The following is a 23,076-nucleotide window of genomic DNA, read 5'->3' on the forward strand; positions in this document are numbered from 1 at the left end:
GCCAACACAGAACGGATTTTCCAAGCTTTATTTATAGTTCAGAAGCCCCATGCGCCCCGCTTCCCAGAAACTCAGGTCTCAGGGCCCACACGGCCCGCACAGTGGTCCTGTGTGTCCACCCAGGAAGCACAAGCCCACTCTCCGAGGTTGCGCAAACGGCTGGCCGGGGCCTCCAAGAATGGTCCAGAGGTGGCCCTCACGCGGGTCCACCTAGCTGAGGTCACGAGGAGGGACGCAGGCCCCAGCCCTGTGAGGGTCCGGGTGGGTCACTCGTGTGGGGCTGCACTCAGGAGCCCCCATTGCAGCGCAAGGAGGGCCCGCGCCTGTGGCTGCCGCGGCTCGCCTGCCTGTTCGAAGCGCGCCCGCTCCTTGTAGAGCGCCTCCAGGACCTCAGCGGGGACCGCCTTGCCCGTGAACTTGCGCACCGGCTCCTCTCTGCAGGGAGGAGAGCAGTGAGGCGCGGGGCCCACTGCCCACGCAGGAGGATGGTGCCGAGGGGCGGGGGCGGGCGGGGAGGCACTTAATAAGTAGCCTCCCCCAAGCCAGAGATGCTCACTTAGCCCAACACGCGGTCCCCAGATGCCTTCCTAAGGGTCCACGTAACGGTGGAGGCCCCGGGACGACAGCCATACTCACGCTACCCGCAGGAAGGGGTTGTAGAGGCGCTCCTCGCCCAGAGTCGACGGCACTGTGGGCACGTCATCCTCATCCCTCTTCTGGAGTTACCACAGGCCCTGGTCACCATTGGGCCTTCTCTGAAAGCCCCCCAAAGCCTGTGCCCCCCACCCTCTTGCCGAGGCCGGAAAGGGGCCGTGCCTTAGCCCAGGACAGCTTGGCTCTCACGTGGTCGTTGCGCGGCTCTACTTTCTGCGCAAACTCCAGGTTGCTGAGCGTGTGCTCGTGGCCGCAGAACACCTTCTGGAGGAAGAGCGCTCGATGAGCGCGCGGGCGGCCAGGAAGTGGGGAAGGTGCTCGCGCCGCTGGCCTGGCCTCCCCTCTCCGGCTGCCCTCAGGTGGGCATTCACTCTGCACCCCTGGCACAGTGCAAATGCGGAGCGTGGGGGCTGTGCCCACGGGAGAGGAGGGGAGGGCCCAGGCCCGCTCACCGTCTCGGGGGGCAGGGTGCCCAGCTCGGCCAGGCTCTGGTACATCTGCTGGGCGCTGCCCTCCAGGCACAAGCCGCAGCCGGCCACCGACAGCGCGTCCCCTGGCGGGGGAGGGCGGGTCAGAGCAGATGGGGCGGGGCCGGCGGGAGGCGGGGTGGGCACGCTCTGCGCTGCGGGTACCCGAGAACAAGGCAGGTGGGTCCGGGCAATCGTCCTCCCACAGGAAGTAGCTCATGTGGCCCGAGGTGTGGCCGGGCGTCAGGAGGCAGCGCACGTGGATGGCCCCGAACTGCAGCGGAGGAGCGCGCAGACCTGTGAGGGCGGGCGGAACCGGGGCGCCCTCCCCGCCCCTCCAGGGGGTGCGCGCTCACCCGCAGCTCCTCGCCGTGCGCCAGCCTGCGCGTCAGCGAGAAGATGCGCTCGTCCGCGCCCAGCACCGCCAGCCCGGGACGCAGCCGCGCCAGCTCCGGGTTTCCCCGCGCGTGGTCCCTGCGGGCGGGCGGACGGGCGGGCGCCGGGTTAGGTCAGGGTGGGACAGGGCGGCGGCGTCCTCCCGCCTCCCCCGCCCCGCCGGCGCTCACCAGTGATGGTGGGTGGTCAGCACGGCAGTCAGAGACACCCCCTCCCGGCCCACGATTTCCAGCAGCTGAAAGGGACGGGAGTGACGATAACACAGACGGTCCCAGTGGGCCACCCCCTCATCGGGGCGCCAGGTCCGCCGCGCTCACTGCCCCAGGCCGGCCAGGGCCTGGGGCAGCGCCAGGCAACGGGGGCCCAGCGGGCGGTGACTGCGCCCAGCGCGTGCGGAGACCGCCAGGCAGCAGCGAAAGGGCGGAGGCCAGAGGCGCTCTAACTTCAGGGAGCCCCGAGATAATCGAGATAATCGAGGAACCCTAGTCGCCAATGACGCCCGGAGAGCACTGCACGTGGGGGCTCGCTCCTGCCAGGGGGGTAAGGGAGGCTCTCGAGGGTCACGGCGGGGTCCCTGCCGCCCGCGGCCTGCCCTCACCCTCTTGGGCACGGCCACGTCCACGGCCACCGCCTCGCGCGTGATCTCCTCGATGACCAGATACATGTAGTTGTCCTCGAGCACGGGGATGACCTTGACCTTCATGGTCACGAAGCTCGGCCACCCGTGCCTGCTCCAAAACAAGCCCCCCAGCCCACGGTGCCCCTTCAGGGCGGGGCCCGCTCTCCACACCCTAGGAAGGGCCGTGCGAAGCGGGCTCGGTCAACACGCTGGGGGCCAAATGAGGAGTCCGGCTCCCCAGGAACTCCCCGGCACTCGCGTGGAATTCTACGCACCGGGCTCCAGTAGAAGCGGAACCCGGCCGGTCCCCAACCCGCCCCGGCTCCGCCCCCAGGCCGAGCCGCAGTCCCCGAAGGCCACGCCTTCCCCCAGGCCCCGCCCCTCGGCCCCCCTCCCTGTCGTCGCAAGACCCCTGACCCCGGGCAGCCGCGTTCCCCCGCCGCCCGCCTCACCCGCACTGCTGCGCTGACGGCCCGAAGGACAGACAGACGGAGGCGGGGCCTCGGCTGCCGGTCACGGGGTCCGGATGGAGCGCGGCGCTGGGCTCGGGAGCCGCCAACCGCCCCCCTCCGCGGACACGCCCCGCCCCCGCCCGGCCCGGATCCTGCGCGCGGTGAGACCACTAGGCCCGCCGCCGGGGGTGCGCGTGCCCGGTGGGGCGCCGCGCGCACGCTCCGACCCCGCCGCGCCCGGCGCTGGCACCTCCTCCAGAAAGCCCTCCGGAACTCCCCGGCTGAGCCAGTCGTTTCCGAGTTCTCTGGCCCCTGATTGGGACCTCCGCGCCGCGCTTCTCAGGCCGGTGGTGCAGACATACCTCCCTGTCCGGGGCTCAGCCAGCACTGCTAGGTACACAGAAGGTGTCCAGCGAGTGTAGCTCAGAGGATCCTGCAGGCGGGCTGCTGCTCCGTTCTGCGTGCTTGTCCGCAGCGCCCAGGCTGGGTGCTTTCACGCACCTGGTTCCATCTGCACAGGGAATGTGCAGGGGGCGCTGGGCCGCATTCCCTAGATGGGGAAACGGAGGCACGGAGAGGAAGCGCTGTCCTTCCTCTTCCACAACCACAGGTCTGGCCTGCCACTGTGGGCGGGGCCCTGGGAGTCAGCTGGAACCAACAGAGGCCTTGGCAACGCACGCAGCAGTGCTTGTGGCAGCAGCCGCCATAGGGAGGCCAAGCGTGGAGGCGGCACCGGGCTCGGAGCTGGCCAGGGTCCCCTCACCTATGGAGCACGCAGCCACCACAGGCCCCAGGCCTGGACCTCCCCCTCGGCAGGTGGACAACGTGAGTCCTCTGGGAGGCACCACGCCTGCCATGGGGTTGGAGTCTGCCCTTTCCCCCAGAGGCCAGGAGGGTGCAGGTGCCTGCACCCTGGGTCTAATCTCAGCCAAGGGAGGGCCTTTTGCAGCTCAGCCAGGCAGGGAGCGGGGATCGGTGACTGCATGGGAGTGGGGCCACTGCTCCAGGGACCCACCTGGGGAATGGGTGGCGGTGCCTCCCCAGGTTGTGCTACAAGCCAAGGACTGGTTGCCAGGAGCTCCTGGGGGCACCACAGCGCGGTCCACCAGCCTGGAAGCAGAGGTCCCAGCAGATCTGGTGCTCAGTGAGGAGCAGCAGCTGCAGGTGGGTGTGGGGCCCCAGGGTGCTGTGAGAAGGGAGGGTGCCAGCAGGGCTCCACAGATGCCACCTCTCACCTGGCCACCCACAGATCTCCAAGGAGCTGGTCGACATTCAGATCACAACCCACCGCCTACAGGAGCAGCACGAGGCTGAAATCTTCCAGCTGAAGAGTGAGGTGAGCAGCCGTGTGAGCCAGCCTCAGTGCACGGGGGACAGAGGGGTGCAGGCCCAGGACACGTGCCCTGCACGGGTGTGCACACAAGCGTGGCATCTGTGGGTCTCGGCCTTCCCCATGAGTGCTGCGTGTCCTTGAGCGTGCACCAGGTGAATGTTCACCTCCCCCAGGTGGCCCGCAGGCAGGTGCACCCGCTCATGCCAGTTGTCCTACAGATCCTTCGGCTGGAGAGCCGGGTGCTGGAGTTGGAGCTGCATGGAGATCACACCAGCCAGGGTTGTGCGGTCCCAGTGGAGGCTGACCCCAGGCACCGCCAGGCACCAGCCCAAGAGCTCAGACACAAAGCCCAGGTGCCTGGACACTCTGATGACTGCAGACTCCAGGTCACATGAGCACATGGGGGGCCTGGCTGGGAGAGGCCAGAGGGAAGCCTCAGCAGGGGCCTCAGCGAGACTGGGGCTCACCCACCCCTTAGCCCTCCCTCCCCTCCGTTCCATTCAGGTGCAGCCTAAGAACGCCATGAACCCTGAGAATGAGCAGCAGAGGCTGGGGAATGGCGTGAGTGTGTAGCCACCAAGCTCAGGGAAGAGGGCAGCACCTGGGACTCCAAACCTAGAGTCTCGTCCAGCCAGCCCTATGTACCCCACAGCTGCTGGGAAGCCAGGAGCAGCTGCAGAGACAAGTGAAGTGGGCGCTGGAGCGTCAGGAGGCCCGGCAGCAGGCACTGGAGACTCGTGTGTGAGTGGCTGTCTCACCTGGGGCCCCATCCCAGAGCAGAGAGAACCCCTCACCGTGGGCCTGAGCCTCACCTCTGTGTCCTCAGGGAAGCCCTGGGCCAGCAGCTGCAGGGAGCCCGAGAGGAGGCCAGAGCAGCTGGACAGCGACTGGCCACACAGGCTGTGGTGAGGCCCTGCCCTGCCTGCTTGGAGACCTGGAGGGTGGGGGCCCCAAAATTCAGCCGGGGTCCACTCCCAGGGCACAGGATGAGGGCTGCTTCCACCCCAGGTGCTGTGCAGCTGCCGAGGCCAGCTCCGCCAGGCAGAGGCTGAGAACGCCCGGCTGCAGCTGCAGCTCAAGAAGCTGAAGGATGAGTGCGTCCTGAGGCTGCAGCACTGCGCTCGGGAGGCGGTGGTGAGCCCTGCAGAAGCACCCTGAGGCCTGGGGAGCCCAAGCCTGGCCTGGGCGTGTTGGATAGCTTCAGGGAGATCCCAGGGCACCCACACTGCTCAGCCTGCTGGGGTGGGGGATGGTTGGAAAAGATGGGGGGTGGGCCCCATGCGGTCATAGCCCCCCGCCTCCAGGAGCATGCAAACAGTGCAGGCCAGGCGCCAGCCACCACGGCCCTCCGGACATTCCTGGAGGCCACTCTGGAGAACATCCGGGCAGCGCACCGCAGCCGTGAGCAGCAGCTGGCCCGGGCTGCCCGCACCTACCACAAGCGGCTGGTGGATCTGAGCCACAGGCATGAGGAGCTATTGGCTGCCTACAGGTGGGCCCTGCTGGGGTGGGAGGCGTCAGGCATCTGTGGGTCTTTAAGCCTCTGTGTCTCAAACACTTGGTGTGCAGCAGGAGTGGCCCAAGACAAACACTGGTCTATGCTGACAGGGCACCTGGGAACCCCCGAGCTATTTTTGACGCAGCCAGCCTGGACCTGGAACCATTGCCCGTGCCCCTGGTCACTGACTTCAGCCATCGGGAGGACCAGGTGAGGCTAGAGACCCCCATAAGCTCCAGGCCCAGGTGTCCCCACCCACCCGCTGCCCCACACTGGCCTTGGCCCCAGAACTTGCCCCAGGCCTCATCCTGGGCTCAAGAGAGACCTCAGCCCCAGGCTTCTGAGGACCCTGCCTTGTTCAGCCAACTGAGATGTCCCCACCACAAACCTGTGCAGCACGGCGGGCCTGAGGCACTGCTGTCATCCCCATGGAAGGGACCCGGTGGAGCCTCCCAGGGGGGAACATCAGAGCCACAGTGAGTGCCCTCATGGGTGTGGGGGAGACCTGTGGGGGATGGGCAGAGAGCAACACCTGCACCCTGGGGCTCCAGTTGCTCCACCAAGCCCCTGCCAGGCAGGGTCTGGTCATAGCAACACACTCAGTGGCACGTCCCCACACTGGGGTCCCTCCATGGGTCCTGGGGACACTGATAATCACAGGAGGGAAGAGGAGCTGCTGCAGGTGGAGCTGGCCTTAAACACGGAGGATCAGAGAGAGCACACCCGAGGGAGGTTTCCGCTGAGACCTGGAGGACACGGGGGGTGGGAACAGGGTGCCTGGTGACCTGGCCAGCCCTTGCCACTGGGCCTCCATGTTCGCAGCTGTACAATGGGCAGGGCTCCCCAAGGACCATCTCCCAGGGTTTAGGGCACACCCGTGTGGGGGTGGCATCCCTCTTGACGCTGGGGTCACTATCTGGGCTGGCCTTGTGGTTTAGCCCTCCCTGAGCAGCCAGCAGACCCCTTGGGCCGGGACTGCCCCCACACACAGATGGCTCCAAGGCCTAGGCTGGGCCACAGGAGCACGGGGGGCCCACGCCTCCCTCACTCACTCCCAGCTGTCCCCTCCCGGCTCTGGGAACCTGACTCAGCACGGTCACAGGCCTGAAACCACTCCTCCTTTCCGCTCCCCTCACAGGAGCCTGGACGCTGCATCCTGGGCCCAGATCCACCAGAAGCTCCAGGACTTCTCCCGCAGCACCCAGGTAGGAGGCAAGGGCTGGCCCAGGCCCCTCCTCACGCCATGCCCCAGCTCATGGTTTATACCCCCATGGCAGGCAGAGCTGGAACGGGAGCGGGCACAGCTGCTGGTCCGGGCCACGGTGGCTGAAGAGCAACTTTCTGAGCTACAGGAGTACGTGGACCAGCACCTGGGCAGGTGGGCTCTCGAGAGGGAGCACGGTGTGACCCCAGGGCCCTGGTCTGGCCAGAATGGAGGACAATGGCTGCCTCAGGCACTAGGGGCAGACCCGTCCACGGCTGGCCAGATAACTTAAGCACGGTCCCTCTGAGCAGGTACAAGCAAGAAATCCTGAGGCTGAGGAAGCTGGCAGGTTCAGGGAAACCCTGGAAGCTCCAGCATCCAAGGACCGGCAGCCACTAGTCCATCTCCCAGGACCAGAGCAGAGCCCATCACAGCCAGCACGGAGCCCCCCCACCCAGTCTCCCAAAAACATGAGTCAGTATAGAACCCACAGAGTCTTTATCGTATTTGAACACTCAGCTGGCCTGAGAAACAGGGGCCCCCAGGACGGAGGCAGAACTAGGTCGGGGGGCAGCCTGGATGGGTCTCCCCGAGGAGACGACTTCCCCAGCCTACCCACCCCCAGGAACATCGTAGGCCCAGACTCGGTCCAGGCCCTCACCAGCCACGGCCACAGGCTGCCAGGTGGGGAGGGGGAAGCGTCCAGACACCACGCGGGCCCCCGCAGGCAGCTCTGCTCTCAGCTTGTCCTCCAGCAGTGGGAGCTGAGGGAGAGAACAGCAGAGTGGGGGGGCGGGGCCCCCAAGCCTAGCACCCACCGGGTGGGCCCAGTCCTCAGCAGCAAACACCCTGGGGTGTGGCTGGGACTTCCCAGCAGGGCTGGCAACCCCGGACCTACCACGCTAGGGGCCAGGAACACAGACACGTTGCGGCAATCCCTCAGGCTCACCTGCCGGAAGAGGAGTCGCCCCAGCGGGGGACAGGCCTGGTGGGCACGGGGTAACGGCAGCTTCCAAGTCCCAGCCCCCAGCCCTCGCAGGTGTCAGCCGCGCCTTGGGCTGACAGCGGGTGGCCAGGGCTCCCCAGGTTACCTTCCAGAGATCCTTGCGGCGATAGCAGACGCTGCCCGCACACCCGGCCCTCCAGGCGTGCAGCCGCGCCAGCGCCACCAGCCACGGGTTCAGCTCGTAGCCCACGGCCGGACGGAGGCCGCACCTGTGGGCCGCCAGCACCTGTGGGCACCGAGAGTGTGGGAACCAGGATGGGGGCAGCCGCGCCCGCCGGCAGGTAGGGGGTGTGGGGCAGCGAAGACCCAGACACGAGCACTTACGATCCTGCCATCGCCAGAGCCCAGATCCACCGTTTTTCCGGGGCGGCCTCGCAGCAGCGACAACACGTGCTCCACCTGCCGCGCGCTCGCGCCAACGTAGGGCACCTGGACCGGGAGGCGGCGGGAGTCCACTGGCCGCTCCCCGCCCGAACCACTCGACGTGGGGCGGAGCTCACCCCGGCCCCGCCCAGACCTGGAGACCCTGAGCGGCAGCCGAGCTCCCCTACCCGGCCCCGCCCCCGGCCTGGTCCCGCCCCGCACCTGCAGCCGCAGCGGCACGCGCCGGAAGCCGGGCTGGAGCAGCAGCGCCCACACCGCGTAGGCCGCCAAGCCCGAGCCGGCCGCAGCCTGCAGCAGCTCCAGCGCGCCCAGCCGCCGCTCGCGTAGCTCCGTCAGCGCCTCGGCCGGGTCGTCCTGCTCCATGGCTGCCGGACGCGCGGCTCAGGGACGTCAGCCCAAGGTCCTTCCCGGCTCGGGTCCGCGGCCTTCGCAGCCTGGCCCGGAGCTGGTGGTGTGCACTCCCCCTCCTGCCCGGAGCCTCCGCGCGACACCGGAAGTGGCCGGCAGAGCCCGCGCGGTCGGTCCGTCTTGCGGTGCGCTCCGCCCGGCCCGGCTGCCCTCCCGCGGGTTCCGGCGAGCGGCAGCTCGCGGGCTCTGCCCCGCCCTGTCCCGCTCCAAGCCTGCGAGGGTCGGCTCCGTTGGTCAGCTCTGCGGACCGCTGTCTGCGGCCTGTGCTGGCTGCTGGCGACCCGCGGAAGGGGACAGGCAGGCCCTGCCCTGGAGGAGCGCACGTCCCGGCGGGAGTCGGGATACACCCGGCGATCTCACGGGCTAGAGGCCCAGGGAAACGTGGCTGCTAGTCCTTGGCGTGGAAGGAAGGGAAGCCTGCCTTGGAAGAGGGGCGATCCTGGCCCTAGAAGCAAACGGGGGCTCACGTGGGGCGGCTGGAGCCCAGGGAGCCGGTGGGAAAACGGCTCCCCGGGATGAGACATCGTCCAGGCGCCAGCACCCCCATGACTGCCTCGGGGAGACTGGTGGGCGGCGTTCAACTGACTCGGACACCCAGCGCTAGCCAGACCTCTGGAGGTCGTCCTTCCAGTTCCCTGCTGCAGCCTGAGCGATGAACCCCAGTGGGCGGGAAAGGGATGGGGGGCTGGGGTCTGAGGGAGAAGGGCGTGGAGGAGGGGCTGACACGGAGGAGAGCTTGAGCAATCCCAAGAAGACAGATGCTGGCTCTCAGGCGAGTGTGGTGGGAGGAAAGCCGGATGTCACAGGTGGGGGGCCTCTGGCTCCTGCCCAGCTGCAGGGGAGGCAGACAGCCCCGGGAGTTGGGAGATCACCTTCCTTCTCCAGAAAACAACACACAAAAAGACTGAGTTCCTGGCGGTGACCTTGTGAAGCCGGGGGTGGGAGGTGCAAGTGGAAGAGCCAAGCTCTGGGTCAGGCAGCTGGGCCACGACCTCCACACCCAGGGTAGGGCTGGACACCCACGGATGTCGGGGATTGCCTGTGCGCGCCCTGGCCTGGCTCTTCCTTAACTATCCGTGGCTGGGGTCGGGAGCCCTTGCAGGGAGAGAGGCTGCTTCCAGACATGGCTATTCCCCAGACCACAGCCCCAAATGCAGAGTGTCTCACAGGCCTGCCCACATGTTGGCACCAGCCCACCCAGCGCAGCGTGTCCTGTCTCCTGGGGGCCGGGAACAGCCCTCCCAGGAAAGGAAGGGTGTACCCTGAGCTCTAGGGGGAGCTGACGGCCCATTCCTGTCCTGCTGCCTACGTCGTTTCCTGCACCTAGAGCAGTTACCTAGGAAGCGCTGGGGAAAAGCTTATTGGATGAATGTACCTAACTGGGCTCTAGCATGCCCTCCCCACTCATCTTTTTTTTTGGGGGGGGGGGGGTACTGAGTCTCGCTCTGTCGCCCAGGTTGGAGTGCAGTGGCGCAATATTGTCTCACTGCAACGTCCGCCTCCCAGGTTCAAGTGATTCCTCTGCCTCAGCCATCTGAGTAGCTGGGATTACAGGTGCATGCCACCACGCCCGGACAATTTTTTGTGTTTTATTAGAGACTGGGTTTCACCATGTTGGCCAGGATAGTCTCCAACTCCTGACCTCATGGTCCGCCCGCCTCAGCCTCCCAAAGTGCTGGGATTGCAGGCGTGAGTCCCCGCGCCCGGCCTTCCCACTCCTCTCACGTCCACACCAGGCACTCTGCTTCTTCGTCTTTGGGCACCCCCCAGCCACCTGTGCCTGTGTGAACTGGCACTTGCCTGGAGGTATCTGTGATCCACAGGCCCCAGGCTCCTGTAGCTCCTGCCCATGTGCTCACCCACACCATCTCCCTATCTCCCATGCCACTTTGGCCACCCATCCCCAGGGCAGGCATGAAGCCCCTGGCCTAATGCTCCAAGACCCACTCGGGCACCATGGCGCTCCTGTGGCCCTGTGTCTGCCTGTGTCTCTTGAGAAGATGGCTGGTTGCACAGCCAGGGCTTTCTCTGGGAGGGTGTATAGGTGCAGGGCTCAGGCACTTCCTGGGATAGGTGGGTAGAGGCCAGGGTGCGGCCAGGGCCCAGCCCAGGGTGTTTGTGAACAGGTGGACTTGGGTGTGGCCGAAGAGGAGAGGTTGTAGAAAGCTGGCCAGAGGGCCGGGCGCGGTGGCTCAAGCCTGTAATCCCAGCACTTTGGGAGGCTGAGGCGGGTGGATCACGAGGTCAGGAGATTGAGACCATCCTGGCAAACACAGTGAAACCCCGTCTCTACTAAAAAATACAAAAAACTAGCCGGGCGAGGTGGCGGGCGCCTGTAGTCCCAGCTACTCTGGAGGCTGAGGCAGGAGAATGGCGTAAATCCGGGAGGCGGAGCTTGCAGTGAGCTGAGATCCGGCCACTGCACTCCAGCCCGGGCAACAGAGCGAGACTCAAAAAAAAAAAAAAAAAAAAAAAAAAAAAAAGAAAGCTGGCCAGAGAAGCAGGGCAGGTGCCAAAGGTGAGGGGGTTGGTCGGCCCATGGGAAAGCTTCCCCAAGACAGGAGTGGAGGAAGCGGTGCGGGAGGGCACGTGGGCTACCTCCTCCTCTACTCTTTGTGGGTGTTTGGGCTGGGGGCAGGTGGATGTAAGGCTGTGGGTCCCAGGAAGTGGTCAGGGCTGGAGATGAAAAAGTGGAGGTTGTCCAGGGGTTATTGGAGGCTGGCTGCCCCACAGGAGCGGTCCTGTGTGTGAGCCCTCAGCATGCCACAGTTGGGACTCTGGGGAGAGGAGAGAAGCAGCAAAGAACCTAAGGAGGGGCAGAAGGTGGGAGGACCCCCCGCAGTGCATGACGCCCATCCTCGTCAGCCCTGTGGCAGGCAGGCGATCTGTGTGAAAAGGTAACCTGCGCGTGCAACTTTCAGACAGCCTGCCCCATGGAAGTCCCAAGATGGTGCTGGAGGTGACCCCCCAGGTGTCCACAGAGAGCACAGCACTCATCAGGCATCTATATCCGCCCACCTGGAAAAAGGGCTGTGTTTGTGAGCTCTGCACAGCCGCGTCCCTCACACAGTCTCAGTTTGCCCCTTGAAAGCTTGGGGCTTTGTCTGCCTGGGCAGGGCCTCTGGCCTCCACCCCCATCCCTGGCCCAGGTGAGAACGGAAAAGCCACTTCTGGGCCTCAGCCCAGGGCTCCCCTGGCCCCTGAGCTGTGACTGTCTCTTTCCCAGGATCCGAGGGGTTGGGGTGAGAGGAGGCAGCTCGCACAGGACCAGGGGGCCTGGAACACCCCCACCCCGGGGGCTTTTAGCCTCGGGACCTTGGGCTGTGGCTGTCCCAAACCTCACTGGCCCTTTATGTGGCTGAAAGGCTGAGGAGGAAGGCGGAGACAGTGATAATGGAGCCAGTGGCGGGAAACGGTCCTTAGAGACCCCATTGTGCACCCTGCCTGCCGGAAACAGGCAACAAGCAGGACCCTGCAGAGGGGACCCCACAGCCTTCGGGCTCCTCGCCACGTCTGGATGCTCAGCACGTCGAAGGGGCCTGTGGACAGAGGGGCCCATTCTTCCCCAAGGGCGGGACGGGGCCAAGGATGACTCTGCGGGTTCGCAGTGGCCGCGGGGGAAGTCGGCACCTGCCAGACTGCAGCCCCTTCCCTCACAGGCCTGGCTCAGAGCCGGAGCACCGTGTGCCCGCCTGCCCCCACCGTACCCGAGGGACCCCATGCTCCTCTGCCCCTTTCTTCTCCTGCTGAGCCCCAGAAGCACCTGGCATGGGAGGCAAGTGGGAGCCAGCCAGGGTAGCGGGCGAGGGCACGGGCAAGGACAGGGCTGGTGGGTGCAGCAGAGCAGCCAGGGTAGCAGGCGAGGACGGGGCTGGTGGGTGCAGCAGAGCAGAAGCTTGCATGAGTGCAGGTCCCCATGTGCCCCCACCCAGCGGCAGCCCCTCCCCAGAGTGTGGGTATAGCTCCTCCTCACATTTGCTCTCCCTCTCAGTTGCCAAATGGTCTTGAACAAGATACCATTCCCCTGAGTATCAGTCTCCCGCCGGAGGCAGGAATTGGAGCCGTCCTCACAGCTGCAAGGCAGGCCCAAGGCTGGGCTGGACACAGCAGACCAGGTCCCTAGCAGCTTGTGTGAACAAAGTTCTTATTGATAGTCCCCATCACCTCCAAAGCAGTGGGCCCCCCACCCTCCCTCCTACCAGCCCCTCCCCAGCATCTGGCCCCTCAGTGCAGCGCCACCTCACAGGGGTGGAGGTGGGCAGCGCGGGCAGCCTCGTAGGCACGGCGGAACTCCTGTAATCGTGGGGCACAGCCCAGCCAGGCCTCCCCGAAGCGGCTCCAGCCCATGAAGAGGAAGGTGCCTGGGCCTGGGCGGACCCCACAGCGCAGTGGGGTACGAATGGACATCAGCCCCTGCTCCCCAGATCCCCGCCTCCCGAACAGCGGCGGCGTCTGGCGGAGGACACGGGCAGCCATCACGGTGATGACAGACTCCTGCAGGTCCACGTCATGGGCAACCCCATGGATGATCCCGTGAATTACTGTGGGGAGGCATGTGGCTGGGGTGGGCATTCAGGGGAAGGCAGGCTCCAAGCTCCCCCCATGGTGGGGACACTCACCGAAGTCACTGGTGCATGCAGCCAGGAGCAGCTCAGCATCGCTGCAGGGCCTGCAGGCACCTGGCATGCAGAGGGGGTGGTGAGGACAGACCCTGCCCTCTCCCGGCAGCACCTCAGGCCCCGTCCCTTGTCTGCACAGGCGGCAGGAGGCAGTGGGCAAATGAGCAGAGCCCGCGCTCAGGGCCTGTTGGCACCTGGGGGTCCCAGGGAGCCACACAGCAAGTGTGCATGCCCTGGGCGACACCTGTACTCAGTAAACCTGCAGGCATGCATCTCCAAGGCAGGAATGCGCACAGACATGGGCCTGGGGGGGTGCCTAGCCATCAGCTGTCCTGGGCTGCCCTCCTGCACCCCCGTCTGAAGATGCACCCCAGCATCTGGGACCCTTCTAGTTTCCCGAATCTGGGGCCTGAAGAGCAGCAGCCCAGCTAGGGTGATAGGAGGTGGGGGCAGAGAAGGGTGGTCTGAGGTCCCTGGCCCAGGGCCAGGGGGCAGAATAGTGAGAGCCCATCCCTTTCAGGGTCAGGCGCCAAGCTCCAGGAGAGCCAAGAGCTGGGCCTGGTGCCCTGCAGGGAGGCGGGAGGAGTCTCCATGGTGACCGGGCTGCACACTGGACTTTTGTTGGTTGGGCTGGGGGAGGGGAGAAAGGTCACCGCTGGGCCGGACAGCTTTGGCCGGAGGCTTTGATTCTGCCCCCACCATCCCCTCCCCTAACCCTTCAGGGACCAGAGGCCCAGGGTTGCCCTGCTCGGCCTCCCCTTCCCTCCACTCTGCTCCTGCCAGCTCTTTCCCGAGATGAATCGGGAAGGGAGGGCGGGAAGGCCATCCCTCCCGGGCAGTCCCTGGCTGTGTGGCCTTTGACAAGTCCATTCAACCCTTGGAGCTCACTTTTTCCCTCTGCAGTGGGGCCGACAAGGCACATTCCCGCCAAGCCCAGGCAGGGTGAGACTTCAGAACTCCCACCCCGTCCCACCCAGACCGCCACTCACCGTCTACGCCGAGACCATGGGCCTGCGGGGGCAGCTCGGGGCGCCCGTCCTCGCGCAGCTCAAAGCGGAAGGCGGCCACGCGGCGGCTGATGTCCCGATGTAGCGTGGCCTGCAGGAAGAGGGCCCGGCGCTCGCGGGGATCCCAGCGCACGCAGCGGCCCCCTGCCGGGCCCGGGCCTTCGGCCAGCAGCAGCTCCAGGGCGCCCCCTGCGCGCTCCGCGAAGACCTGGGCGCCCGCGAAGGGTCGCACCGGCCGGAGACAGGCGATGCTGGGCCGCGCACTGGGGTCGGGGCCGCCCAGGGTCAGGCGCAGCGCCCCAGCCGGGTACAGCCACTCAACCGCGCCCTCCGCACAGGCCAGGGCCAGCTGCCCCACACTGCCGGGCTCCTGGGTGAGGCCGCTGGGGACAGGACGGGACCGGGCGCTGAGGCGGGGGCGAGTCCCCGCCCGGCGCAGCCCCCGCAGCCTCCCGGGGCAGCCTCGCGGAGGGGGAAACTGGACCAGCGCTCTGCGCGCTCCGAGGGCGCCTGGGGGGTCCGGGCCGCAGCGCACCCCGTCCCAAGTGCGGGGACAGCCCCCAGCCCGGGCCGTACCTGCCCCTCCAGCTGCAGCGCTCCTCGGAGTAGCCGGCGCGGGCGGCCGGGGCCAGGAGGCCGCAGCACAGCGCGCAGAGCAGCGCCGGGGCCGGGAACCCCATGGCGCGGCGGGCGGCGTCCGGGTAGTCGGGGCTCCCACCACCGCTGCCCCGGCGGGGCGCGGGTCCGGGCGGCGGCGGGAGCAGCCCGGCGCGCCGGCCGCCCGGCCCCGGCGAAGCCCCCATGCCCGCGGCCGCTCCGCCCGCCGCGCAGCCCCGGCGCCCTGGGCCGCCTTGGAGCGGGTCGGGAAGGGGGCGGGGCCTGCGGCGCCCCGGCCAATCGCGGCGCGGCCCGGAACTTTCCGCCAATAGCAGGGGCGGGGCGGAGCGGGGACGGGGCCCGAGCCCCGGCGCCGCGGGAGGACGGTCCCACGGTCCCAGCACCTCCGGGGTTGCGGAGGGGCCTCTGCGCGAGAGGGAGGCTCCTTGCCCAGCCCATGCTGTGCGTCGCCCCTTCGCCGCGCCCTCACCCTGGCCTCGCCCCCTGCGCCGTCCGGATCGGAGTCCTGGAGCCCTTGATGGAGCCGGGGTTTTGATGTCCACGGAAACCTCAGGGGATAGGGATGGTGGCCCACCTGGTGGCTCCGCCTTGCCTCCTGATCGGGCGGCCGGGCCTGGTTCTTCCTAACACTGGGACCTGGGCCTGTTGGCCACATCCCTCCCAACCCAGCCCGGTCCTGCTGACCCCTCCCCAGAGGCAGGTGGTGCCCCAGAGGAGAGGGGTCATGACTCCAGAGCTGGGGAGGGCCTGGCCTCGGAGCTGCGCTTTGGAGCTGGGCCAGGCCTCGGGTTTTGGTAAGGCTGTCTGCAGGAGGGGGTCTTGCTGTGAAGCGCGCAGCCCACAGGGTTAGGCCCCTTTCCTCAGACCTAGCAGCACCCCATGGTTGCCGGAGGACTGACCCCGGGCCAGACGGGGCTCCTGGAGGGGCGTGAATGGAGCAGCCATGGGCACGCCTGCAGGCGCCTACAGGGCTCCACCAGCCCCTTTCTCTGGGCGAGGTGCAGATCAGAAGTAGCCATCACAATCCCCAAAAAGTGAAAGCCACCCAAATGCCTGTCGGCAGCTGAGTGGACAAGCAAGTGCAGTGGGTCTTTTTTTTTTTTTTTTTTTGAGATGGAGTTTTGCTCTTTGCCCAGGCTGGAGTGCAATGGTGCAATCTTGGCTCACTGCAAGCTCCCCTCCTGGGTTCAAGCGATTCTCCTACCTCAGCCTCCCGAGTAGCTGGGATTACAGGCATGTGCCACCACGCCTGGCTAATTTTGTATTTTTAGTAGAGAGGAGGTTTCTCCATGTTGATCAGGCTGGTCTTGAACTCCCGAACAGGAGATCCGCCCGCCTTGGCCTCCCAAAGTATTGGGATTACAGGGGTGAGCCACCGCGCCCCCTGGCGGTGGGTTCATTATTAAGCCATAAAAAGGAATGAAATTCTGGCCCTTTGACACCCGCTACAGCCTGGATGAGCCTGGAGGCTTATGTGCTGAGCAAAATAAGCCAGAGACAAAAGGACAAACACTGTTGGATTCCACTTCTGTGAGTCACCTTAGAGTAGCCACGGTCATGAGGACAGAAAGTGGAGCAGGGAGGCCATGCGCGGTGGCTCACGCCTGTAATCCCAGCACTTTGGGAGGCCGAGACGGGCGGATCACGAGGTCAGGAGATCGAGACCATCCTGGCTAACACGGTGAAACCCCGTCTCTACTAAAAAAAAAATACAAAAAATTAGCCGGGCGAGGTGGCGGGCGCCTGTAGTTCCAGCTACTCGGGAGGCTGAGGCAGGAGAATGGCCGGAACCCAGGAGGCGGAGCTTGCAGTGAGCTGAGATCTGGCCATCGCACTCCAGCCTGAGGGACAGAGCGAGACTCCGTCTCAAAAAAAAAAAAGAAAGTGGAGCAGGGGCTGGGGAGGGGAATGAGGGGTTGGGGCTGAGTGGGAACAGAACTCTGGAGCTTGATTACACAGCGACGTAAATGTACTCCACAGTACCGAACTACACACTTTAAAATGGGTAAAATGGTAGATGTTATGATGTATATCTTACGATTAAAAATAAAAATTGGCAAGGCACAGCGGCTCACACCTGTAATCTCAGCACTTTGGGAGGCCAAGGCAGGCGGATCACAAGGTCAGGAGATCAAGACCAGCCTGGCCAACATGGTGAAACCCCATCTCTACTAAAAATACAAAAGTTAGCCGAGTGTTGTGGTGCAAGCCTGTAGTCCCAGCTACTCAGGAGGCTGAGGTAGGAGAATCGCTTGAACCCGGGAGGTGGAGGTTGCAGTGAGCTGAGATCACGCCACTCCACTCAGCCTGGGTGACAGAGCGAGAATCCGTCTCAAAAAAATTAATTACATAAAAATTAAGGCCGGGTGTGGCAGCTCATGCCTGTAATCTCAGCACTTTGGGAGGCCGAGGCAGGACGATCGCTTGAGGTCAGGAGTTCAAGACCAGCCTGGCCAACATGGTGAAACCTCAACTCCACTAAAAATACAAAAATTAGCTGGGTGCAGCAGCTCATGCCTGCAGTCCCAGCACTTTGGGAGGCTGTGGCAGGAGGATTGCTTAAGCCCAGGAGGGTGAGGCTGCAGTGAGCTGTGATTGCACCACTGCACTCCATCCTGGGCGACAGAGTGAGACCCTGTCTCAATAAAAATTAAAAATAGGCCGGGCACGGTGGCTCACGCCTGTAATCCTAGCACTTTGGGAGGCCGAGGCGGGTGGATCACCTGAGGTTGGGAGTTCGAGACCAGCCTGACCAACATGGAGAAACCCCGTCTCTACTAAAAATACAAAATTAGCTGGGCATGGTGGCTCATGCCTATAATCCCAGCTACTAGGGAATCTGAGGCAGGAGAATTGCTTGAACCTGGGAGGCGGAGGTTGCGGTGAGCCGAGATCGTGCCATTGCACTCCAGCCTGGGCAACAGGAGTGAAACTCTGCCTCAAAAAATAAAATAAAATAAAATAAAAATAAAAATAGGCCGGGCGTGGTGGCTCAGGCCTGTAATCCCAGCACTTTGGGAGGCTAAGGCGGGCAGAGCACAACTGTGGTCAGGAGACGGAGACCATCCTGGCTAACACAGTGAAACCCTGTCTCTACTAAAAAGACAAACAATTAGCTGGGCATGGTGGCGGGCGCCTGTAGTACCAGCTGCTCAGAAGGCTGAGGCGGGAGAATGGCATGAAACCCGGGAGGCAGAGCTTGCAGTGAGCCGAGATCGCACCACTGCACTCCAGCTTGGGCGACAGAGCGAAACCCCATCTCAAAATAAATAAATAATAAATAAATAAATGAATAAACTAAAAAATCGTAAAGGTAAAAGAGTAGACTCTGCCTGGGGTTGGGCACATGAGGTGCTCGCAGAGGTGGGGAGAGGCACACGGATGGGCTGCTGCATCTACTCAGGGGTCGGGGCAGGAGAGGCACGCGGGTCGGCCGCTGCAGCCATGCTGCCCTCCAGGGCTGCTGCCGCTTGGCAGTCCCCGGGTCAGCACGGCGGGCTCCAGGCGCCCTCTGGTGGCGGCGTGAGGGTCAGCCCCAGACACCCTCCTGACAGCCTGGGCCCTGGACCTCCCTCCCGGCCTCCCCAAGAGAGGGACCAGTGTCTGTGGTTGGAGGGAGGGGTTCCTGGGGTTACCTGGTCTGGAAGGGCACATGCCTGACCCCGAGTTGACACCTCAACCCCGGCGTCCCTGCCTCTTTCCCAGCCTCATCTCCAGGGGTCCAGTGCCAACGCAGCCACCCACAGGAGAAGCCCTGGACAACACACCCCTTCTCCTCACAGCCCCTGGCCCCACCCAGGAAAGCACCTGGCATCAGTGGGTGCTCTGCTGCCTACAGGAGGGGCTTGGAAGGCCGAGTCTGGCCTCAGTTGCTATGGGTACAGGACCCGACATGACACGGTGCAGGCGTTCAGTAAATATAACCCTAACCCTGCAGACTAAGTGGGGGGTGACCGGGCAGAGGAGAGCCTGGAAGGCATCCCCAAGCTCAGGTGACATCCCGGCTGTCTGTGCTGTCTGGGGGCCTCCTGAAGTGCCCCAACTCCCAGACCCTCCAGTACCCTAAAACCCTAGCAGAAGCCTCTCTCCATTTCCACCCAGGTCAGAACAAGAATGACAGCAACAAGATGTACTCAAGTCAGACAAAAGGAAGAACTTCCCTCAAGTTTTGCTTCAGGAAGCTTGGGCCTGGTGCGTGAGGCCGCCCCTGGACAGTGCAGAGGCTGGAACAATCATCTCCCCTGCTGGGGGTCGGCCTGGCCGTGGCCAAACACAGACACTGTATCACAAAGCCCCTCAGCCCAAAGCGGGGCGGCCAGCCTCACAGCTTGTCCCGAAGCCTGAGACTTAGTTTCTGTTCCTGGCTTGCCCAGAGGGTCCTTGGAGCTGCAGCCTGAGGGGGTGCTGAGGTGGGGGCGGTCAAGACCCTGGTCACTGCCACACGGTTCCCGCCTTTGGCCATTGCGTTCTCCCCACTAGACACAGGTCCTCGTTGGTGGAGGACACCGATGCTGCATTTGCCATGAGCTAGGCCAGGGCACTGCCTGGCACAGGCAGCCCCATGTCCGCCAGGGAAGCGGCTGTGGACAGGTGGCTGCTCCACAGAGTGCAGAGCGACTCGACGGGGAAACCACGGTGCCGGGCACAGAATAGGAGCTGTCACAGCCAGGGCAGGAGCTGGGCTGGCTGGCGCCCTGGGGGAGCAACACCAAGGGCGAGGGGCACCTTCTTTGGTCAGTACCCAGGTACGGGGAGTCGATGGAAGGGGGAAGGAACGGAGCCGCAACCCTGGGGAGGAGAGGGGCAAAGGCCCTGAGGCAGATGGAACTTCGAGTAAACCCGGAACCACAAAGGGTGAGCCCTGGGGGCTCCTTGTTTGCTGGAAGCTTAATCTGCCTCAGAGCCTTTGACCCACTGCAAAGGGGAGGCGGGTAAGGCCGGCCCCACCCAGCCCATGGGCCCTGAGGGAGTTGGGGAGTTTGGATGCACCAGTGAACACAGTCCCTCAGGAAATGGGGAGGAAGCATAGAGAGAAGGGTCAGATCGCAGGCCAAGACGCCCGCCTGCGTCTCCGTTCACTGGGAGCAGAGCAAGGAGAGAGGTGTGGGCTGACCTGAGGCCAGCCCCTCCTGTGTCCCCAGCTGAGCCCTGCAAGGGATTGGTCAAATGTGCTGCTCTGCTGGCCCCCCGCTGCCCCTTCCCTGGGTGTCCCAGGTCTGGGACAGTGAAGATGGCTCCTATGACTGAGGGGCAGTGGGTACCAAGAGCTTGTCAGACCCTGGGCCACCCAGAAACACACTCTGATAGTGCAACTGTGAGCACTGGCCTGCGTCCCCTCCACCCAGCTGACCTACGAGGCTCAGGGTGCTTGGGGGTCCCCCAAGGACATAGTCCTAGCTGTCAACTCACCCAGGCAGCCTGCACAACCCTGGCTCCCCTCCACTGGCCACCAGCCCCCCTGCACAGGCAGGATCCGGCCTCGCCCACCCACAGGCCTGCACCTCCGGGCCCACGGCAGCAAGGTTCCTATCTTGGGCATGCTTTCCTCCCTTTGCCAAGAGACCCACCCCCCTCCCCACACCTTGCATCTCTTCAAGGAGCCGAAAATGCAGCTGCCGACTGATTTGCTGCGGGGCTAAAAATAACCGCCCGGCTTCAGCCAGGGCCAAGGAAAATATCCCATTGCTAGGAGACAACCGTTGCCGGGAGACCGCCATTGCTAGGCGACGCATGTTGCTATGGTGATGGCTGGGCCCTGAGTCATCCTCAGCCTTGATGGGGGCGGGCCAGGCAGGGAGCAGAGCTGGAGGGCATCAGAGAAATCCCACCGCCCATGGCACTCTGGGCACCCCCCATGGCTGTGAGGTTCTCACGCCTATGGGTGCCCATTCTGACTGTGGAGGGGCCAGGACGGCCAAACACACCCACAGCCCGCCGCCTCACATGGATGGTCCCAGGTGCTCTCAGGCTGTGCTCCGGGCAGGGGGCAGGAGCAGTGGGTGGGGGTGGCATGACCATATGGCCCCTGGAGCAATCACTTTGCTCTCCAGTGTGGGGGTCTCACCACAGGTGCAGAGCTGAAGTAAATGTGGGTTCCCTCGCAGTCCTCCAAAGTCTCAGGGCAAGATGTGCCACAGCCTCTGGTCCTCACCCCATGGCTCCAGGGTGCCCTCCCAGCCACCTAGATGGGAGACTCCTCAGTGCTCAGGCATCAAGGCAAGGGGTGGCCCAGGGGAAGCATGCTCCCGGTGGGGGTTCTGCAGGAGAGGGGCTCTCTAGGTGAGAGGGTGCTCCATCTGAGGGTGCTCCAGGTGAGAGGGTGCTCCAGCTGAGGGTGCTCCAGGTGAGGGTTCTCCAGGTGAGGGTGCTCCAGGTGAGGGTGCTCCAGGAACGGAGTGCTCTGGATGAGGCTTCTCCAGGTGAGGGGTGCTCCAGGTGCCCTCCAGAGCCCAGGCACATATCAGTCCCCAGGACCAATGGAAGGGTGCGGGCCTGAGTGGTATCCGCATCCCCCAGAGGAGACCTGGGGGGGATGAGTCTGCTGAGCAGCCCTCTTTGTTCAAGCCACTTCCCTCTGGGGTATGAACTGTTCTCCAAAGGTATCCTCTACAATGGGCCTCCCGCCATGGGAGGGGATCCAAACTGTTGATGCCAGTCACCTTTCATGCTGCTGGTGCCTCGCTGTCTCTCTTATCCGCCACATTTGCCATGCATCCGTGATGTACTGAGCTGGAGGCTCAGTGCCTAGGGACAGGGTGGTGAGGAAGAAGACCCCACCCTGGCCCTCAGCGGGCACAGTCAGCCAACAGCTCATCAAATGCACCATCAGACAACAGGCAGACACAGGCTGAGAAAAAAGGTCCTTGGTGCTGCGGAGGTGAGGACATGGGTCTGTGGCCCTGTCCACCTGAGGGAGGGCTCCTAGGGGAGAATACATTAGCCAAGGTCTGAGAGGCAAGTAGTCACCCAGGTGTAGGTGGCAAAGGAGTGCTCCAGGCAAGGGGCCACGACAGGAGTGCTCCAGGTGAAGGGTGCTCTAAGGGAGGGGTGCTCCACATGAGGACATGTTCCAGGAAGGGGTGCTCTAGGGGAGGGGTGCTGCAGGGTAGCTCCAGGTGAAGGGAGGGGTGCTCCAGGTGAGGGGTGCTCCAGGTGAAGGGAGGGGTGCTCCAGGTGAAGGGAGGGGTGCTCCAGGTGAAGGGAGGGGTGCTCCAGGTGAGGGGTGCTCCAGGTGAAGGGAGGGGTGCTCCAGGTGAAGGGAGGGGTGCTCCAGGTGAGGGGTGCTCCAGGTGAGGGTGCTCCAGGTGAGGGGTGGGCACCCTCCTGGACCCAGAGAAAGGCCAGTGTGGCTGAAGCTTCATCCTCAAGGGACCAGGTATAGAGCAAGGCTGTGGACCAGCCGTGCCAGGCCCTCAGGGCTGTGCAGACTGCAGCAAAGAGTGGACAGGGCCCTGGGAAGAACAGGACCATGTCTGCACGGCAAAATGACCCCACTACATCCTGGGGAGAACAGGAGATGGGAGAGGGATGGAGAGACCAATGGGGAAGTAGCTGCCACCAACCATGGTGGAGACAGACAAAGTTGCCCGGCACAGGTGAGGTGACAGGTGGAGGGTAGGTGAGTTCACAGCTGGTGACAGGTGGAGGGTAGGTGGGTTCACAGCTGGTGACAGGTGGAGGGTAGGTGGGTTCACAGCTGGTGACAGGTGGAGGGTAGGTGGGTTCACAGCTGGTGACAGGTGGAGGGTAGGTGGGTCACGGCTGGTGACAGGTGGAGGGTAGGTGGGTCACGGCTGGTGACAGGTGGAGGGTAGGTGGGTCACGGCTGGTGACAGGTGGAGGGTAGGTGGGTCATGGCTGGTGACAGGTGGAGGGTAGGTGGGTTCACAGCTTTGAAGGAGCACGGTCAGCCTTTCTGTGATGATCTTCCACGCATTCTCTCCTGCTTAGATTCCGCAAAGGTAGGGCTGGCTTCTTGGGCCTCGCCAGGGTTGCATGACCCAAATGCCTGACCCCCACACTCACCCTATGCACTTGGGGTGTGTCCAGCCCCAGCTGGGACTCAACACAAGCACAGCTTGTTCTCTGCCTGAGACCCTGGCACCTGCTGTGGGGTGAGAGCCCCAAGCATGAGATGAAACCTTCCTACCAGGAGCAGTCCCCGCCTGCCCTCAGCGAGGTGGAAGTCGCTGCCGGAAGGCCAGCCTGCCAGACCCACGCACTGGAGACTCCTGGATAGGTTGGACGGACGCTCCCCTGTTGCCCCAACGGTGTTCACGGGGTTCGTCTTGTCTGCCCCACTCCGGGCACCTTCTTTGGTCAGTACCCAGGTACGGGGCAAGACGCAGAAGAGCTGCGCTCACTCCAGGTAGACCCAGTGGCACCCCCACAGCACGCACAGAACCAGCCCC

General features: G+C 64.4%; 4 protein-coding genes across 12 annotated transcripts; 1 reads left to right on the forward strand and 3 right to left on the reverse strand.

Annotated features, from left to right (window-relative positions):
• Positions 1-13: 13 nt before the first annotated feature.
• HAGHL (hydroxyacylglutathione hydrolase like) lies at positions 14-2,712 on the reverse strand. Of its 3 annotated transcripts, none has more exons than XM_033236349.1 (8): positions 2,116-2,712; positions 1,688-1,752; positions 1,478-1,595; positions 1,287-1,395; positions 1,107-1,207; positions 817-918; positions 637-716; positions 14-435 (listed from the first exon to the last, which is right to left on the reverse strand). In XM_033236349.1, exons 1-8 carry the CDS (start codon positions 2,218-2,220, stop codon positions 267-269), a joined length of 849 nt encoding a protein of 282 aa, XP_033092240.1. In that variant the 5' UTR covers positions 2,221-2,712; the 3' UTR covers positions 14-266. The 3 variants fall into 3 exon arrangements, with proteins under 3 accessions (XP_033092240.1, XP_033092242.1, XP_033092241.1); XM_033236351.1 differs by having other exon boundaries at positions 18-716; positions 2,116-2,245; positions 2,589-2,700; XM_033236350.1 differs by having other exon boundaries at positions 18-435; positions 642-716; positions 2,116-2,464.
• On the forward strand, positions 2,533-7,113 carry CCDC78 (coiled-coil domain containing 78). 5 transcript variants are annotated; one of them, XM_033236343.1, is made up of 15 exons: positions 2,706-2,749; positions 3,199-3,413; positions 3,633-3,752; positions 3,838-3,924; positions 4,140-4,274; positions 4,426-4,482; positions 4,574-4,662; positions 4,748-4,826; positions 4,930-5,055; positions 5,226-5,413; positions 5,530-5,629; positions 5,816-5,895; positions 6,558-6,624; positions 6,697-6,797; positions 6,935-7,113. In XM_033236343.1, exons 2-15 carry the CDS (start codon positions 3,354-3,356, stop codon positions 7,020-7,022), a joined length of 1,377 nt encoding a protein of 458 aa, XP_033092234.1. In that variant the 5' UTR covers positions 2,706-2,749; positions 3,199-3,353; the 3' UTR covers positions 7,023-7,113. The 5 variants fall into 5 exon arrangements, with proteins under 5 accessions (XP_033092232.1, XP_033092234.1, XP_033092235.1 ...); XM_033236341.1 differs by lacking the exon at positions 3,199-3,413 and having other exon boundaries at positions 2,533-2,938; XM_033236344.1 differs by lacking the exon at positions 2,706-2,749 and having other exon boundaries at positions 2,800-3,413; positions 4,140-4,307; positions 4,595-4,662.
• ANTKMT (adenine nucleotide translocase lysine methyltransferase) lies at positions 7,105-9,828 on the reverse strand. 2 transcript variants are annotated; one of them, XM_033236353.1, is made up of 5 exons: positions 8,215-9,824; positions 7,954-8,058; positions 7,715-7,855; positions 7,522-7,572; positions 7,105-7,387 (listed from the first exon to the last, which is right to left on the reverse strand). In XM_033236353.1, exons 1-5 carry the CDS (start codon positions 8,374-8,376, stop codon positions 7,235-7,237), a joined length of 612 nt encoding a protein of 203 aa, XP_033092244.1. In that variant the 5' UTR covers positions 8,377-9,824; the 3' UTR covers positions 7,105-7,234. The 2 variants fall into 2 exon arrangements, with proteins under 2 accessions (XP_033092244.1, XP_033092245.1); XM_033236354.1 differs by lacking the exon at positions 7,522-7,572 and having other exon boundaries at positions 8,215-9,828.
• Positions 9,829-12,548: 2,720 nt separating this feature from the next.
• Positions 12,549-15,750, reverse strand: METRN (meteorin, glial cell differentiation regulator). Of its 2 annotated transcripts, none has more exons than XM_033236348.1 (4): positions 14,624-15,750; positions 14,030-14,138; positions 13,041-13,100; positions 12,549-12,962 (listed from the first exon to the last, which is right to left on the reverse strand). In XM_033236348.1, exons 1-4 carry the CDS (start codon positions 15,101-15,103, stop codon positions 12,646-12,648), a joined length of 966 nt encoding a protein of 321 aa, XP_033092239.1. In that variant the 5' UTR covers positions 15,104-15,750; the 3' UTR covers positions 12,549-12,645. The 2 variants fall into 2 exon arrangements, with proteins under 2 accessions (XP_033092239.1, XP_033092238.1); XM_033236347.1 differs by having other exon boundaries at positions 14,030-14,430; positions 14,624-14,910.
• Positions 15,751-23,076: the final 7,326 nt, after the last annotated feature.

Source organism: Trachypithecus francoisi, unplaced genomic scaffold (genome assembly GCF_009764315.1).
Source record: "Trachypithecus francoisi isolate TF-2019V2 unplaced genomic scaffold, Tfra_2.0 Lachesis_group15, whole genome shotgun sequence".
Lineage (NCBI taxonomy): Eukaryota > Metazoa > Chordata > Mammalia > Primates > Cercopithecidae > Trachypithecus > Trachypithecus francoisi.

Bases quoted from the DNA above. Each gene is read 5' to 3' on its own strand.
- CCDC78 (XM_033236344.1), top strand. From the start codon at position 3,111: ATGTGCAGGGGGCGCTGGGCCGCATTCCCTAGATGGGGAAACGGAGGC. The intron at 3,925-4,139 runs GTGAGCAGCCGT...GTTGTCCTACAG, and splicing joins TCTTCCAGCTGAAGAGTGAG to ATCCTTCGGCTGGAGAGCCG. The intron at 5,056-5,225 runs GTGAGCCCTGCA...CCCCGCCTCCAG, and splicing joins ACTGCGCTCGGGAGGCGGTG to GAGCATGCAAACAGTGCAGG.
- METRN (XM_033236347.1), bottom strand. From the start codon at position 14,850: ATGGGGGCTTCGCCGGGGCCGGGCGGCCGGCGCGCCGGGCTGCTCCCG. The intron at 14,431-14,623 runs GTACGGCCCGGG...TCCTGTCCCCAG, and splicing joins CGCTGCAGCTGGAGGGGCAG to CGGCCTCACCCAGGAGCCCG. The intron at 13,101-14,029 runs GTGAGTGGCGGT...TCTGCATGCCAG, and splicing joins CCATGGTCTCGGCGTAGACG to GTGCCTGCAGGCCCTGCAGC.
- HAGHL (XM_033236349.1), bottom strand. From the start codon at position 2,220: ATGAAGGTCAAGGTCATCCCCGTGCTCGAGGACAACTACATGTATCTG. The intron at 717-816 runs GCACGGCCCCTT...TGGTAACTCCAG, and splicing joins CCAAGCTGTCCTGGGCTAAG to AAGAGGGATGAGGATGACGT. The intron at 436-636 runs GTGAGTATGGCT...TCCTCCCTGCAG, and splicing joins AACCCCTTCCTGCGGGTAGC to AGAGGAGCCGGTGCGCAAGT.
- ANTKMT (XM_033236353.1), bottom strand. From the start codon at position 8,376: ATGGAGCAGGACGACCCGGCCGAGGCGCTGACGGAGCTACGCGAGCGG. The intron at 7,573-7,714 runs GTAACCTGGGGA...CTCTTCCGGCAG, and splicing joins GCCGCAAGGATCTCTGGAAG to GTGAGCCTGAGGGATTGCCG. The intron at 7,388-7,521 runs GTAGGTCCGGGG...TCTCTCCCTCAG, and splicing joins TGTTCCTGGCCCCTAGCGTG to CTCCCACTGCTGGAGGACAA.